The sequence below is a fragment of the Aulostomus chinensis genome, chromosome 24 (genome assembly GCF_037954235.1).
Source record: "Aulostomus chinensis isolate RoL2024-O1b breed Wild chromosome 24, RoL_Achi_v1.0, whole genome shotgun sequence".
Lineage (NCBI taxonomy): Eukaryota > Metazoa > Chordata > Actinopteri > Syngnathiformes > Aulostomidae > Aulostomus > Aulostomus chinensis.
In genome coordinates this window covers 9,305,770-9,324,004 of record NC_141343.1, presented here as the reverse complement: position 1 = coordinate 9,324,004, position 18,235 = coordinate 9,305,770, and the positions used below count along the sequence as shown (strand labels likewise).

The window sequence follows — 18,235 nt, the reverse complement described above, 5'->3', positions numbered from 1 at the left end:
GACTTCACGCTGAACTGCAAAAACTTTCTGATGCAACTCTCTGTCCCTGCCTGAACTGACATGTGTTTTGACGTTCATAGGAAGGCATTGTTAGCCGGATGCTACAAAACGGCAGCTGCCCTGATAAATTGGATGAATAAATTCTCCCTCCACTTGTGAGACAGTACAGGACACCTCGGCCCATCCATCTTGCTCTAATGCAACACCATGTGCGACGTATTACATGGGAACTTTTTTAGTACCCATTAAGTTAATGAGATGCTCAGTCTTTTTCTCTCGTGAGATGTTTGTAGGTGTCTGGCTCTGTTTGCTTGTTGTTTGCATAAAATTGATGAGTTGCTAATTAAAACAATAACCACTTAGTTCACCTTTCATCGCACAGCGGCTCTGTTTAATTAACATAACAGTTAACCGAGGAAAGTCGATACGGGAGACAGAACCTATTCCAGATAGAGTATTGACCAAAAGCTACGGTCACACCTTTAAAACGTACTTGTTGGTTTTGTGAAAGGCCGTTTTCGATGCACAGACATTTGCAAAAGAAACGGTGAAAAACACAATGTAGGTGGGTTTTTTTGTGTTTTTTTAATGGAGAAAAAATGAGCAAGAAGAAAAAAAGAGAAAACGACCTCTCAAACACGCTCGGGGAGACGGGGAGGGGGAGTATCAGCTGCCTTCAGCTTGTCCTCCGTCCAAATATTACTCAGTCGAACAGTAATGAACACCCCGATTGAACAAAATAACCAGGAGAAAGCGTGGGTGAACGGGTGCGTGTGTGAATTCAAAACCTGAATATAGAAATCCGTGCAAACTTTATACAAGAACTCCTTTGTTGTGAGGTGCTGATCACTGGATGCAGACTTGAGAAAAGGAAACCCTGTCACGCCTCATCACCGTCAGCTGTGTCACGAGGGTGTGGCCAATATAGGAGCGCTCGCATTTTTTCTCATGTTAATCTCGAAGGAGACGTCATCAACATTCAAAAACGTCGCATATCGAGCCAGAGTGTGCTACCCTTTTTCAAAAAAAAAAAAATTGGCCCAAATGCTCCTTTGTGACTCATTCGACACTCCTAGTTCTTGCTGGCAGATGCACAAACAAAGAAACAGATATGTGTGAAAACACTAGTTCCTTCGTCAGAGGTAAGGAATCAAGTGGAGCTCTTCTGCCTGCTTCATCAGCAAGCATGACATGACGCCAGCTATGTACCTCCCGCGCAGGCAGCTGCTCCGACCCCAGGTAGTACATTCAACATTAATCCAAAGCAAAGTTATTTATACTGAACATTTTCCCTGCACAGAGGAAACAAACACGGATGAAAACGATCTGTCGCAGAGGTTTCCGACCTTTTGGATTCACGATTCTTACTCAGCCCACAAATTGTGTGGTTTAGAGCCGTTTCACTCACATCTACGACCACAGAGTCAAAACGTTAATTTGAGATGACGTTGCAAAAAAGAAAAGGTTATTCAACAGCAACTCTCTGCTTTTACGCCAAGTTGAATTTCCATACTCTACACACACACACACACACACACACACACACACACATATATGAAATGAGCAAATATTTTCTCGTCTGAGATGTGATAAACATCTCACGCCGCCAGAGCTGCTGCTGCATTTCCCTCACAAGGCCGAGAAATGAAATCGGATTAATCATTCTTTTAATTTGTACCACGCCGTGTTTTGTAGTGTTTGTTGTACATTTGTTGAGAAGTTTGGCTTTTGACAAAGTGTCAAAGAATTAAATCAAATGCGGCCAAGCTGCTGGTAGTTTTCCCTGATGTTGGGCTGATTGTTTGACTAACTTTGGTTACACACACCATCGGCAAAGAGCTAATTTATAAGTTCTTTGGGGAGTCTGAGCCGCACTTTTAATGTTTGTAAATGTATGTCTGAGTTAATGTGCTATAATCTTTACGACTTGAACATCGGCCAAGCTGCCCTGCGAGATACTTGAAAGTCAAAGCTTAAAGGTTAAATTAACAGGGGGAGGGGGGGGGGGGGAGTGAGTGAGTTTTCAACAGATTTCTTTTTTTTTTAAACAAATTCCACCTCACCGAACGCTGCAATCTCAAGGACGGTGTGCGACAAGGGCAGCTGCTGCTTTACAGAACCATACTGTATATTCAACAATGGATCTACACAGTAAATGAGATGGAAGGGAGAGAAATGCTGAAGTCACCTTCTCTAAAAGTGCTGAGCACTGGTGCTTGGTATGAAAAGACTCCCAATGACAATTTGCACACATTAGCCACTGCCAGACTATCAGGCCATATGAGTGTGTAGTGCCAAGTGTGGAGGAATATAAAAAGGACATTGGCTCCAAAACTACCTCGGTGAGCAGATTCTTGCTGAAGGCATAAAGGCCACTGAACATAAACTCAACCCATTAGCAGATTATATCTATTGATCACTCAGACAAAAATATGAGCAGGAGGTGAGTCACATTTTCCTTATGTGACAACATCGAGCGTTTCTTAAATGATACGTGAGTGCAGCATAAATTCAGCACGGGTGTCATGCTGCAGGTTCAATTAGCGCACACGCTAAAACTTCTCTCTTGCCGTGACTTGAAACTCAAGTTGTGTGAGTAACACGTGCACATGGTACAGCCTCCCAGCTTCAGCGGTGTCGCCATCGTTCTCTGGATGTTTTCTGTATCCTGTGTGCATCTCCAACATTTACACTGCTTCCTCACATCGTCCAACCAAAACTGAGGTTATTCATTTGAATTATTTCCTCTTTTTTTTTTCTCCGTTCATCAATACTTTAGTATTTGCTGTTTGTTCAAGATCAAAAAGTTATTGCGCGCTCTTGACCACTCAAGTAGGGATGCGTGATCTGTTTTTTTTGTTTTTTTTTTCCCCCAGAATGGCGATATTTCCCCTGACGCTGATGTTAAAAAAGAAGAAGTCAACTTGGACACACAGGCTCAGTGCAGTGACATTCACACGTGAACGTTTGGAATTATTTCATACGTTTGAAAAAGCCATGAAGTAAAACGCAGTGTTTACCCCCTCGAAAAAAAAAAGATCCGCGATACTTAAAATAAGTAGGTATGCACAGGCATTTCGTATTGCAAAATATATTAATAATAATGGGGGAAAAAAATGATTTTGATTCATAAAACCAGATACTTGACAATTATTTAGGCCTTTTTTTTGTTTTTAGGATTTCAATACCATCCCTGGAGTGCCACTTGTGCGTCACGGCGTCACCTTGAAAGAAATGTACTTTCCTGAGAAGAAAACAAGGTCGGCAGGTTTCATCTGAGGTTTGGCTTCAGAACCATCTTAATATCAGCGGTTCACAGGAACTTTGATGCGAGTTAGATTTGTTTTGTATTTTTGAAGTCTACACGGCAAATGGTGGCTCTTATTTTGGCGCGTTAGATGACGACGTGAAAGAACCTCTACTCAAGCCACAGCAGCAGCCAAACCTGTCCTTTTGCTGCCTCCGGTGGTGCTTTCCTTCTTTTTTTCTTTTTGTTGTCTGAGTTTGACATTACCTGTCAAGCGCATGGTTCGCGGTTTGCTTACGTTTTATATAAGTCGTGTCGTTCTTGAGTGGGCTTGAGTGACGTTTACTTCTATGCTAATTGGACATTTCTAACAACATACTCGAGAGATAGGACTGCCGGCACACGTTTCCCATGTAGGATTTTCTTCTCATTGCTTTGTGTGAGAATGAATATTCGAGAAAAAAAAACACATTAATGCGTGGGGCCGTATCTGAAACCACATTGAGTCCGGACGGATGAAGGTGACACTCGAAGGATCTCGACGTCATTCCAGACAAGAAAAGTTAGGGAATGAACGTCTGATTGATGCAGACATCTGGTAATGTCGACATTCTTCGTCATGAAATCCAAATTAAAAACATATTCATCATTGGCTCTCCGACACAATCTTTTATTTCGGTGAACATTACTGCAATGCTATATCCATGTAAGGCAAAGAACGAAATGAAATGAAATTCAGAATAAAACGTCAACGCACAGCACATTTAATTTCACTTCTCCCCGAAGTTGTAAAACAAAAGCTCCCTGACAGGCAGGAAATTAAGTCTAAATCTGGTAGACGGTATTAGCTGAAATCAAGACGCTGCTTTGTCACTGAAATCACTTTTGGTTCCAGATTGGTTCCGATAAGTACAAAGGTATTTGAAGGGGGGCGGGGGGTGGCTGTGCTTTGTTGAACTGGACTTTCCAAGTAAAGCCATGAAAACATAAACCTTTCAGGTCACATCCTGACTTTATTTCTGTGGCTGCTGCTCAAAGATTGGATTCAGTCTGACCCCCATTCTTCCCCCCCGCGGAACAGGACTTTTCACCCGGCGGTTGAGGTTCCTCTTCAGGGAAAATCCCTGCAGGCCATAATAAGATATATTTGTTGGACGTATTTGGGTGGATACAATCTCCTCAAAGAGGCTGTCACAGTTCACTTGCCGCAGCAGCACGGAGGAGTAAAAGTGTGTGTCAAGACGTATTGTTGTTTGGCAATCCCGTCTCAACCAAGAATGCTGGATTATGGAATGGTAGGATTTGGGACACATGTCTTCAGGGATGATATTCTTTCATTTTTAAACTATCCCAAAGGATATTTTTTGCCCATTTTAGGGAATCAATCTGATTCTTTGTAGCCCTCCCCTGATAAGATTGAAGCCAACATGAAAACACAGGCCAGAACACATCACCCACGGCATTTGACAGGAGTGCTTATTTTTCTCAGCAGCCTGAGCCAAAATCATTTTCCAAACGACACCATGTATAATTTAAAGTTGAGGGACACTGCTAAAAAAAGAAGCTTGGGATATTTAGCTGATTTAAGATGCAAATCAAAACCATTTTAGAGCAATCTTGCTGCTTCCAATCCAGCCGTTTGAGAAAAAAGACAAAAATAAGTAATGCCTTGCTAATGCATCAGCTGACTTCATGGGATTAGGACCAATTAGGGAGAGGGAAAAAATACACTGCATGTGCATTCTTGATGAAACTTCAAAATAAAAGCAACACTTATTTCCCCTTGTGTTCACTTCTCTTGTTAAAACAAAACAAAAACCTATTCCAAACATGGTTCATACATCTGCTCTGAGATAACCTGCATCCTCTTCCACAAAATGTTATATTCGGCTCCTGTTCATCTGACGTGTTCAATTTTGCCTTTGGCAACTGAGAGGGAACTGTTAATTATGCTTTTGTTTTCACACAAACAGAATTACTCAACCGAACGTAAGAGCTCTTGATTAACAAAGGAAGACAGCAGTTTCCATTTGTGACCAATTCTGTGCTGCTTTCTGCTCTAGTTTTCTCTTCAACTTTCTCAAATAGTTCACCGCTTTTACCTCCAAATCGTTGACGATTTCCTCGCTCTACTTACGCACTCGCACTGTCATCAAAATGAACAACAAAAACAACTTTCTTTAACAATCTTGACTTAATGATTGATGGGTTCAAAATCTGAGCCCAACCCTTTCTGCTTTATCGGGTACCTGCAGCTTGGTTAAACTATCTCAAACTTCTCTCACACCTCAATCCATCACGCTTCCCATAAACCTTTACAAATTGTCCCTCACGTTCATTTTTGACCATTTCTTTTGTTTCACATTCCGTTTTAAAAACAGATTTATTACTTCTACGCTTCAAAAAATGTTCACGTGAGATCCCTGGCGTTGCCTTAAGGAGAATACTCAGAATGTTTTTGCATTTTAGAGAGTCGAGCCTTGTGTTGAAGGGAGTGTAAGTATCACTCATGATTGATAAGTAGAGTCGGGCGGCACATCAGAGAATAAATCCACAAGATCGTCATTGGGTTGAAATAAAGACAGAATTTTCCCTAAATCCCTAGTGAGCATCCAAAGGCTGTGTGTGTCTCACTGATACATCCCAGCGCTGTTTGCAATGTCCAGTCAAAATCAGATTAAACCTTCCTCTTGAGCGTCTTCTGAGCCAGTCTTTCCAAATAAGCCTCCTGGCACCTGCGTTGGGCAGATACTGCTCAAGTAATCCTATAATGGAGCTCGAAATGCTTCTCTCTAATGAAGCACGCCGGCGTGCCGGAAATTCTGGGATTCACCTTTTTCTGAAAAATGATTTTTCAGGCCAAACTCGGATTGTTTTAAAACATGGCGCACATCTAGATTTATGTGGATTTTATTCAAGCCGCTGCTTGGAATCGAACTCCTGTGTGAAAGCACAGGCAATTACATGTCTGGGTCCACAGTTAATTATTTTCCAAAGCCTCAGATGAACTGTCGAGAGAAAATGTTAAGTGGCAAGGCACGAGTGCTTTCCGGTTTAGCTTAACGAATACGTCTGTGGAAAACCTTGGAAAAACTCGCAGGTCTTTTTTTTGTGTGTGTGTGTCTTCCAGAGTGCTACAGCTCACAATTCATTCACCTCAACTGAGAATTTACGGGCAGTTTTGCACTGGAATCCATGGGAGTAGCAACTTAAGAAAATTCCATCTGCTAAATTTTGTGTGTGTACCAGCTTATATGAATATTTTGAGGTCTCACACACACAATTATCAACATTTTGACGTGCTAAGTACTCAATTGTCCACGTATCCTTTTGTTGATCTTTGCCATTAATCTGTTCGTAGCGTGAAGTAAAAGAAAGAGGCCATCAAAAAATTGGGCAGATCCATTGAACATTTTGAAAATTACTTCTTCTTTTTTTTTACATTCACACACAAAAATAGAGGTGCCTTAAAGGGTAAAACTACTTGGTGCTTGGGGTTTGCCCTTTTGGCCGGCGAGTTCACTTTCGACCAACAGAAAGAGGACCAACTGTCAAAGGTACACACGACTAGTACCTGTATTTCTGAGTGTGTAGTTCTTTTTAGCCACTGGACCCGCGGCCAATATCCACGGGTCAAACAGCACCAGTCCTCCAGCTCGGCTTTCGTTTTGATCTCAGCTCCACGCCTGTAAAGTTTGACATCTTGCACGGTTGTAAGACGATCGCAGTAAAAAGAAAAAGCAAATCTGTCAACAGAAAGACAAAAACCTGCCAAAGGTACTCAGAACTGTTGCTGCAATAGTTCTCGCTACAGTTTCCAGGACCACATTATACTCTGATAACACACACACACACACACACACACACAAACACACACAGACAGAGTCCCAAGGTGAAAACAATATCAGCCACACAGTGTCACGGCTGGTAAAGACATTTCCAAACTGTCTCAGAGCTACAGGGTATGATGATTGTGGAAAAGGAAAGAAAACGCATTGCAGTTGTCAGGTAGTTTAACCTGAGTATTGAAGCAACAATTGCATGCTCCGCCATCTCGTATGCTGTCCCTAAAATTCAGCTTTTCTAACACCCCCCCCCCCCGAGTGTTCTTTTGTTGTTGTTTTTACTTCGGGGATACTGCAGGGCAACAGTAGCTGGACAAAAAACACACAAATGATTGCTATGATTTGGTTTATGAGTTGACTCTACAGGTGTAGCGCTCGCTAATGAATATTACTGAGAATGTGCCACAGTTGGCACGCACAGCTCGTTCTAATTTACTGTAATAGAGTTTTAAGAGGAACAGCTCTACTTCAACACAAAGTGGCATTAGGTCTCGCTAGCTCTAAAAGGTAGTTCAGTAATTTGCTTAACAGAAGCAGTCTTTTTCAGGGAAAAGCGCTGAAACCTGCAGGCAGACAACGCAAGGACCATCCACTATGCATCGAAATTGTATTTTCCTTCTGTTGCCTTAAGGAGCGAAAATGGAATGGATGTGTGAAATGCTATCCAGTGTGTGTTCCTTTACTCTCGTGCGATGATGAATGTCGGAACGAAATGCAGGAGGGGGGGGGGGGGGGGTGAAGGCTCAGAAATCGCTCTCAACCTGCGGTTCATGGCTCTCTGTCTCGGTGAAAAATAGCATCATCTATTCCTTTGCCCCGCACTGATTGTTTCTTCCATAAATCCCCTTTGAGATTGCATAATTGAGCGCTGTTTATTTGTCATTAAAAAAAACCCTTTGCTTAATGCATGAGATTATGAGAGAATCATTGCAGGAGTCCATCTATTAATCATCAGGTCCTTCTTCTCCAGGAAACCTTCACAGTTGAACAATCCAAAAGTATTTCTCTCTCTGAAGGACGTTGGAGTTGTCAAACTTTGAGACAACACCCTGTCTTTAGACACTTAAAGCAGCTGTCTTCGTGGTGAATTACATAATAATTGGTGACGGGGTACGAAAATATGAGAAGTGCTTTCACGAGCTACGACAGAAAACCCCGAGGTTAACAAATCAACAGCAAAGTATATTAATGTTTCGCTAAAGAAGGAGCATACGAGTAATTTGAAAACAGCAGATTTTTCATTATTTTGGCATTTTATTTTTAATATAACGCTGCCTTTCAGGACATAAGTGGAAAGTCATATTTCAGCAACAAAAAATGCAACAACAAAAAAAACAAAGCATTAAATATGTTTTGATTAGAGAAGGAGGGAAAATGCTATCAAAAATTGCTGAAGCAGAAAAATACTATACCTTTTTTCCCCCAAAGAGGATTTAGCCTTTTTCCCTACACTACTTGTCAATTTGCTTTCTCTTTCTTCCTGTTTTGATTTTTCCAATTTTCTTCCTTTTTTTTTTTTAAGTAGTAATTTTGGACCTATATATTGCTTTTTAAGCTCGTAAAATGTTGTTGTTGTTGTTTTTCAATGCCAGAAAGCCCCAAGATACCCTATAGACCGCTGGGTCAGATTGGATGGGCCAAGTGGAGGGCATGCAACAGAGATGTGCACTACATCCTGGCAAGACGCCCCGGCTCTCCCTGGGCCCCGTGTCATTCATAAACATGACAGATTAGCTGTGATATTCCTCCATTTACAACATAAACCCGGGCAGTGGGAAGTAGAGAATGAAAGCAGGAACGAGTGTGTGTGTGTGTGTGTGTGTGTGTGTGTGTGTGTGTGTGCGCGTGTTAGTCAGATGCCCCCTTAGGGTTAGCTTGCTAAAATGGATGGGCAAAGAGGCAGATGAAAAAGAGGAGATGAAGCAGCTAGAAGAGGAGAGGAGAGGCAAGGCAGGCAGGAAGCCAGCCACAAAGCTCTATTTACGCCCCCCTTCCTTCTTCCTTTACAGGCTAAACGTCAGCTAAGCCTGTTCTGGGTAAAGATCACCTAGCTGGAAGGTAGAGCGCGAGACTGCAACAGAACAGATTTACAGACCTCCATTACCTGTAATCATGTATTTTCCTTCCACTGCGCCGTTGTGTTTTACATTTGCTTCCCTTACCGACTTCATCCAGCCTGATCCAGCCCCCGACTTTACCCATGCTCAACATTTAAGACTCTCCCGAGATCTCTATTTTCCTCACTCCTCAGAATTTCACTTTGCATATTTGGTACCTTGCGCAGTGATCCAATTTGAATTTGAAGAGGATCTTCAACTTTTGACATTTGATCTGCCATCAGCATTTTCTTAGTAAGACTAAGAGACGGATGTATCCGACAGTACTCTCGCTGAACTCTCAAATAAACCTTCAGAAGCCTCTCTTTTCCCCTCTCTCTCTCTTTTAGCTGTATCTTAACAGCACATCAGCCCTCATTTGATCCTATTGAATGCATTAAGGATTCACAAAAAAAAAGAAAGAATTGGATGTGGCATAGAAGACATAAACAAGCACACACTACCTTTTCCTCAGAGATGCTTCCATTCTCACTGATGCTCTCTCTCACTTTGAAGCATATACTGCCAGACATCTGCTGTGCTTTCACCGTTCGGCTTACTCATTGTATATTTACACTCTTACCGCCCACTTGAGATGACTCTGATGTATGATTCAAGAATCGAACAAAGTCTATTTGTTTCGCTGTGGTGCATCATGCTAAACAAATATAATTGAATACAATTAAGCTTGATTTAATTGTTTTCTTCTTCTTCTTCTTCTTTTTTCGGTATGTTTCAGCTGCCAGCTTATCAAGGCCAAGACCAGAAGCTGGAGGCAGCATGAGGTCAAGAGAAGATCAGCAGCCAGGTAAGTGAGGTGGTGGTGGGGGGGGGGACAGAAGGCAAAACTGCGAGACAGCGAGTTGCTTCATTACCTTTCATGTTCTGTACATTCAGAAGCGGGAGAGTCGGTTCCATCAAACAAGTTACCGTCTTAGCATGTGGCATTCTTTGCAGCATGTTATGAAAAGTTTTTGAGTTAAAAAAGGAAAAAGAAAAGCTAGCTGTCAAAATGCTTCCTCACAATCCCCTGAACTTACTCGATGTCTTCATGGGTCATGACAACGTATCATCAAACTCCCGACAAGTACTCCGGGAGATGCGCTGTATCGAGAGAGGGCTGAGGAAATCGACTTTCTCCAAGTTCACTTCCTCCTGAGAAAAAGGAAAAAACCTAGCACACAGCCATTTCAATAATTTATATGGCTAAAAGCTCGCTACAGGAGAGGGGAGTATAGAGATTATTCATGCTTGCTAACATCCTGCAGAGAGAACCTCTTGGTTCTCAAAGAGCCCTAATGGAAAACGGGGTTATATCAGGCTTTTCAATTTCACCAAGACATCCATGCTCCCCCAAAAGTGACTGTGGGAGACGATGGGTGTCACAGTAGGCAGTGGGTGGCATTATTTTATGATGGGAATTACTATATTGAGGCCACATGTTTGGAGAGTTGACAGCTGGGTTTATAGCTGATGAAACTTGCGATGAGGATATGTAAGGTTTTGCCCTTCCTTCACACAGCCTTAAAACGTCTAATTAGCCACTGAGCTCATATTTGCTGTACTGAATGTTCAAATGTATAGACAACTAATTACCTCGAAATCATCTCTTTCCACATCAATCTTTTTTTTTTTTTCCTCTCTCTCTGGGTCCAAAGTTGTAAATTGACACCCTCATTCAGCTTGAAAAGTTTCTCAAGATCATTAGATGCATTAAGGATGACCCTAAAGTACCCAATTAATCTAGCAAAATGACTTCTGAGTTCTATTTAATTTGCTAACATTAGCACCCCTTGACTACCTGGCTCACACTCTCCTCATGTTGTGACCTTGTGTCCTTCTATATCCACTGCATCCAAATGATAATCGCCGAAGAATCTCACATGTTGTGCCACGCATTCCACAAAAAGCCATATACGCCGCACCTCATCACGTCAAATATTGTTAATTACCGCCATTTTCAAATTAATACCTGAAAGACTGCATCTGTCTGCTCAATGATCCTTTTTTTCCCCCTCGAAAATCCTGACCAAAAGTGGGTTAATAACACTGTTGGCTAGCTTTTAAGTCTTTCCCAGGATTGTCCTTATGACTGGGTCAACAAAAGACCATCCAAAATCCACCATTGTCACACAAGGAAGAGGACGGTTAGCATGTTGTGAGCTGGCACGTCAATGCTTCAGATTGCAGCAGCTGGAAATATCCATCTTCAAGATAAATGGCTTTAGAAATCAGTTCCAGCATCACCGTCGCACAACCTCGGAAGACGAGTAACCTCCAAAGATCAGTTACTCGTATGTACAGCTGTTTGGACAACTGCTAAATCTCGGCACTGCACATACGGTTGGAAAGAGCAGCTGGCATAAGAACACACCCTCCTCACGCAGGCTTTGACCTGACCGCTGTCTGACATTGGAACATTCGCTATGTTCTTGAATGTTGAAAAGCTTTCGCTCCGCGGATAAATCGTGTTCTCTACACTTTTCATGCAGACAACACGTATGGCGCGGTGTTGGCGAGCATGTGAATGATGTCATGGCACGACTGCAGCTCATCCAAGGCTAACATGAGTGCAGTTTGATCCAGGGATGAGATTCTACATCTCACTGGCCTTTGTGTGTCTTCGTCACGTCACTAAATTGCGAGGATTAACAGGTTGCATTTGTGTGTAAGTGTTGTTGTTTTGTTGCACTTCGATGTTTTCACATCCCTGCATTGTTTGGTTAAAAAAAAAGAAAGAAACCTTTTTCTCTGAATTTGAAGCACGTTTTAAAATGCGTGATAACATCTGCAAACCATCAGTATCGACTGGTACTTCTTCAAAAATATTCATGAAATATATCGTCATTATTTTGTTGGTAATAAATTATCAGCCCAGCAAATCCAGAGTATTTTCTTGCTGTTGTTCAGCTAAAACGGTGATGACGTGAAGAAAAACGTTGCTCGGTATGAAAAAAGTGTTACCATCGTCTAAAAATGTTTTAATGCAGGTCATATCAACAAAGATCTGCCGATCAGTTTTCAAATATCGGTTGAAAAAAAAAGGAATTCCACGTATTGCAAATGCCAAACCATATTTGAAGTGTCTGAACAATCTCTACCATACTTGGACATTTCAGGAGACACTGGATGTGAAATAACGGTTTGCATTCCAAAATCGCTCAGCACCTACAGAGCGTGCCAGTAAAGTGAAGTCATAGTCGAGAACACTGGCGTCTTCAGCCAACGAGGGGGGGGGACACATACCTCATTTGTCCGAATCAATAATTATTAATTTACGAGGCTGTGTTTACTTTTATTAAAACGAACGCAGAGCCACAATTTGTGCAGGGTTATCCATCATGTTCAGAGTGCAGTCCAAGTCCCTTTGTGGCTCCTGCAGATGTTTTCTCACACACTACGCAACTGTAAAGTCGAGCATCAATCTTGTTGGCAGCGGTTTTTGTCTTAAATCATCCTGCATACTTTACAGATACTGATTGGCTCCCATGCTTGACCACAGACCAAAGAAATAAAGAGATGGGGCTTTTTTTGTGGTTTTGTTATTGTTTGTTTGTTTTTTTTCCGGAGGAGATCAATTCCTCTGAGGACGGTCAGCTCCATCTCAGAATAATGAAGAACTTGTCCGTTTCAGTGTCATATGACGGAGTAAAGTTTGCGGGAGAATGGAGAAGCGTCAAATCGCAGATCACAAGCGATAAATGAGCCGAGGACCATCGCCTGAAATGAAACGGTTCCTTTTTTTTTTCCAGCATGTTGATGGAAGATTATCATCTTATTGAGAATATCATAAGAAAGCTGTGGAAAAAATATGATAGAGATAAATCAACTGTGTTTGATGCTGGGTCTTTTGAACTTGAGACAAAGTTTTGAATATATTTTCGGTTTGGGGGGGGGGGGGGAAGCAAGGTTGTACAGTTTTTCAGAGGCCTACGCATGCATCCTTTTTCATTTTACAGGAGTGACTTCTCCCTGTCGTCCCTCGCTCCAACAGTTCCAGACTGCTGACGCATCATTTATATTCCGAAGCAATTTGAGCATGCAGATCAGGTTGGAGTAATCTGGTCGTACATATTTTTTTTTTTTTTTTTGTGGGGGGGAGGAAGGGATTATGCGTGGAGGAAATTAGGGTGTTAATTGTTGTTAGGAATAGGTATTAGGGTGCAATTTATTATTCTTAAGCTCTCCTCTTTTTTTACAGTTGATGTCCACCTAGTTCGTGTCGGCGCACATTTGTTCGTGGAAATAGTTGATACGAATTGAGGTTCAGAAGGAAGGTGAGATCGCTTTTGGTGGGCATAAAAGAGGGAGAGCATTTTCTTAGTAACGGTGGCGAAAGACCTTTTGTTTAGGAATCATGTCTGATGGTGTTGCAGCAGAACAATCCCTCTCAGCTACACACACTCCGGCCGCACCACTGCGCCCTTCCCCAAAAATGGAACGGGATGAATGCTGTTTTTCCGTCGCAGGAGAAAGGTTTTCTCCTTTTTCCGCTGCCACTGTCAACTTGTACATAGCCACATAAGTTGGCATTCTCATGTGCGGGGCACAGGAAATTGCTGTTGACAGCATAATGGGAGTATGAAGACGCAGTATAAATCCTTAATCATGGCCGAATCATGAACCGCAGCACTCAAAACGCTCGCATCAGTCTGCTTGAACTAGTTGGAGCAGAAGGTCTAGACGCTAGAGCTTCAAAATGCGTGTCCAAGGCCCTCAGTTTTAACACAAGTATAAATGCAAATGTATGAATAAATGGGATCAAATGCCACACCGTGTCCACAACAGTCAAAATGTGCCGTTTCATCGCACCTCAATCCCCTCCTGCCATTTTCAATTACGAAACAAATCAAGACCAACTTAACCCGAAGGCGCGAGCCGCATATGAGTCGGGTCATCCCCGAGTTAATCAAAGCAGAGGGCGGAAAAAAAACAACAACAACAAAAAAAAAACTCACAAAAGGAAAAACTGCACCTCAGCCAGGCAGATTTGACTCAGAGCATCATCGCATTTCAGGGTCTGCTGTTCCTACAAATCGCTTCCCCGAAGCCAAGAAGCCGATCGCTAAAGGTGCTTCCTATCAAGTTTGTGCCACGTTTGACGATTCATCCCTTCCCCACAACAATGAAGATTCCCACCATAAATGCTTTGTAGTTGTGTCCATAGACCAATTCCCAAACAAATGTCTGACTATTTCTCCACTCAAAAGGGTCAAAAAGAATGTGAGATCACTCATGTGAAAGTTGCAGTATTTTTTTTTATTATACTATAAAGTGTATTTTTGGAAGACTATTTTTTTTCTAGACTTTAATAATATATAAAGCATCTGTGAAAAAAGCTCCTGTTGCTTGTACAGTACGCTGCCCTCACCGCAGTGTCACGTCGCTCCCAACACCGTGGGAATGAAGTGGTCATTAGTTTAAATACACTTGAGCTAATCTTTTACTTCCGCTTCAAATCTGACTTTGAATTTAATCTAATCTGCCTTTCTGGTTTAAAACTGTTCCAACGGACTATCGAATTGATTTTACATTTGCTTGCTGTGCGAGGAAGAATATTTTTGGCAGGACGCCAATCATCGCAAACCCAGCTGTGACAAACGGTAGCGAAATAAACGTCTATCAATATGAAAATCACCCCTAAAGTATTCGCAATGCAATATTTTAGGTTTATGTGCATCTGTAGGGGGGCACGGTGAGAATGGGGTGCACATCTTTTTATCTGCACCAAAGCTGAGAAAGAGGAAAAAAGCTTTTCTTTCTTTTCTTTTTTTTTTTTCTTTTTTGGCTCTGTGATAGGCTTCTTCTCACCTTCAATACAACGATGGGAAATGAGAGCGAGCAGGAGAGCAAAATGGAAATGGTAATAAACATGCTAATGCTAGGCTGTAGAGCTGGGAAGAGCCTCAACCCATCCCTCAGCTATCTCTTGGCGTGCGTGCGTGCGTGTGTGTGTGTATGTGTGTGTGAAGGGTAAAAACAGAGAGAGTGAAAAAAGGAGAAAGAGGAAATGTGCTCAATATTGTATGTGGGAGCTCACACCCAGACACACACTTAGGTTGTGCTCTAGAGTAAACACGAGAGGGCTGCATGTGAACGTGCCACCTTTCTCTTTCAATCGGCCTCTGGAGACAGCGCAAAGGGCCTTTTGTTGGCTCATTGGTGAGATAAGAAGTGGGAGGGGAGGGAGCGGAGGGGGGGCTTCAGAGACTAGCATAGCCAGCTTTTTTTTTTTTTTTTTTCTATAGGATGGAAGCAACCCCCTCAATAGGAACTCATTTGCCATGTTGTGTAATTGTGGCACATAATGGAGCGCACTTCATTCAGGCAGCCCAAGAGCTTTTTTTCTAAAGCCATTTCCTCTATTCACAGCCAAACAAGTCATGTTTTAGAGAGATATTACACAGCCTTTTGAGCTCAGGGATACCACAAATTTGCCTTTGAAAAGGATGTTGTGTGTAATCAAGATAACAATTTGCTCAGTGTTTATTAGAAAGCCAGCTCTGGCAACCAGCTTGATATTTGTCATTTGACTTTTATTCTTGTCACTCAGCGGAAGTAAACAAAGTGGCTGACCTTTCCCACCCGGACTGTTACGTGTTTGTGGGGTTATTAACGAGGAAGAAACAACTACCAAGGACATCCGCTCGCGAGAATATCACCCAAAAAAAACCACAAAAAAAAACAGCACAGGTAATCACCAAAGAATACACTGCTGTATTTTTACACGGTCAGATGGATATTAAAGCTGAAGTGTAGAGATGAAAAATGACTGATTTGAAAATTATTGCTGAGCTTTTCCATTAAAACGCCGCGGGCTAGGAATGGATGGCTATTTGCATAATTTAACTGGCATCTTAATTATTGTGTCAGGAATCGGTATGCAAATGAGGAATCGGTATGCAAATGACTTTAAGTCACTTAGAAAGGAAACTTGCTTGGCTAAACGGCTAATGGACTAAATCTATCAAGTTAGGATACACAACACGAGTGTAACCAAAGCGTCTAATTGGGTTTGACTGTGCAATACGAGGGTGACAAACAAGAGAAAACAGAAGAGGACAGGAAACCGAGGAGCTTACCTGACCGTCGCTGGGAGAAAAGAAGCATGTTAAAGGTGTTTTTTTTGTTTTCTTGGGGACGGTGGGAGGGAAGGGACCTACCACGTAAAACAGTGAGTCTGGTGGTAGCGCTCGTCTCTCCAACACTGTTGGAGGCGACACATTCGTATATGGCTTCGTCTCTCGGCTGTGCGCATGGCTGAATTCTTAGCACTGAACAGAGCCGTCGTCGAACTCTATCACCTGCAGGTGCGAGAAACAAGATATGTTAAAGGAGATTTTTTGTTCACAATGGGTGAGGGACCTTCTGCAGAAACAAGACATGTAGCTAAAGACACTGATGGTGACTGACACAATGTGCTTCCTATGACAGAACGGTCCTGACTTCAAGTCTTTGTGACTTTGTGTTGTGAAAATTGCAATTAAAAGTTAAAGAAAAGTGACTTCAGGCTCTAAGTTACTAGAACCCTGAAATGTAGGTATGAGCATTTTTTGGGGGGTAGATACTTTTTTTTCAAAGCGTATTAATGAGTAGCACTTTAACATATCAGGTCCACGTGTGTTCAGACCTCATAAATGTAGTATTTCTGATGTGAAGCTTCTAGTTGTGCATCATCTGAGACGACAATGCGGTTGACTAACTTTAAGAATGGGTAAAGGGGTTGAGAAGGTTTTTGTTTTGTTTTTGCTCCAATCTGTGGTTGTTGAGTAGAATTTAGAAGCCAACGTGTCCCACTCTTAAAGTTAACACTTTCTCTTTTGAAAAAATGCATCACACTGGATTGTGTCAATGGGACAGAAACAAGCACAAACAGTTAAAGGTGGCTCGATAAACGATTACGGACAGTTGTACCATGAGGTGAGATAGTGGTACAAAGACAGGAGCGACTGTATTGGACGAACGACACATAAAATGCTCACAAACAGGTGTTTGTTGTAGCTTATTCAGCTTTTTTTTTTTTTTTTTTTGTGGCATGCTACATGTTGTATACTCACTGATTTAGAAAGCCATGTGTCATAACTCAATCTCTTTTAAGCATGGAGGTAGATTTGAATAAACAAAAGCCTAAGACTACTCACACTCACATACACCCTCGCGCACACACGCACGCACGCACGCACACACACACACACACACACACACACACACAGGCCTACCAAACAGTTTTAAAATTCACAATATCTGAGCATATTACACTTCAACATTTCATTTCATTGGCCAAGCAACAGCAGTGTTAAATCTGAAAGCGGGTGATGCGGGAAAACAGCCCCTCCTTTTTTTTTTTTTTTTTTTTTTACGTCAAAGTGGCGATTGATAAAGGAAGTTGTGAGACTTGGAAAAGGAAATGGGTTTTTTGTTAGAAGATGAGGCAGCAGTGCATGATTGAACGGGCATGGAATAGCAGCAGCCAGCAAGCCCTGTGAGGCAATGAGGGAATGGAAACTAGCGTGTGTTAGCATTCAGCACAACAGGCAATGCAAACGCGATGAACACTGATAAGATTAGATTTTTTTGGTGGCAGCAGACGCAAAGCAGAGGAGGGAAAAGGTCTCGGAGCGACGTTAAACCATCGCTACTCTGCAGTGGCAAGCAAATATGGCATCTCAACGGGGGGGGGGGGGGGGGGAGAGAGAAGTTACACTGTGATAGTCCTGAGGACTGACACAGAAATTAATAGAAATCTTATCAGTGTTCTGCGCTGATGTGTTATTTCTCATGGGTGTTGAGCCCAAGTGCAGATGAAAGATGACCAGAAATCCAAGCTTCAGCCAAAATAAGGAGGGTGAGACAAGCATTTAGATAAAGATGCCACAAAGCAAAAGATATTTCCAAGTGAAAGGGCTTCTTCCTCTTTCACTTTGCATTAAGCTGGCAAATGTGGCATGATTGCTAACATGGAGATCTGGGTCACACCACAAGCTTCTTTTCTTCCATCCAATTGCTCTTTTCTTGTCTTTTTTTTTTTCTTCTTAAATTATTTCACA

The 18,235-nt window shown here is 42.1% G+C and overlaps 1 protein-coding gene across 1 annotated transcript in view; it reads right to left on the bottom strand.

Moving 5' to 3' along the window:
* Nucleotides 1-18,235, bottom strand: part of LOC147238637 (receptor-type tyrosine-protein phosphatase delta-like) — a 134,922-nt gene that overhangs the window by 55,661 nt on the left and 61,026 nt on the right. The window contains 2 exon segments of the mRNA XM_086196681.1: nucleotides 16,352-16,468; nucleotides 16,471-16,492. Coding sequence (XP_086052807.1) covers nucleotides 16,352-16,468; nucleotides 16,471-16,492 — 139 coding nt within the window.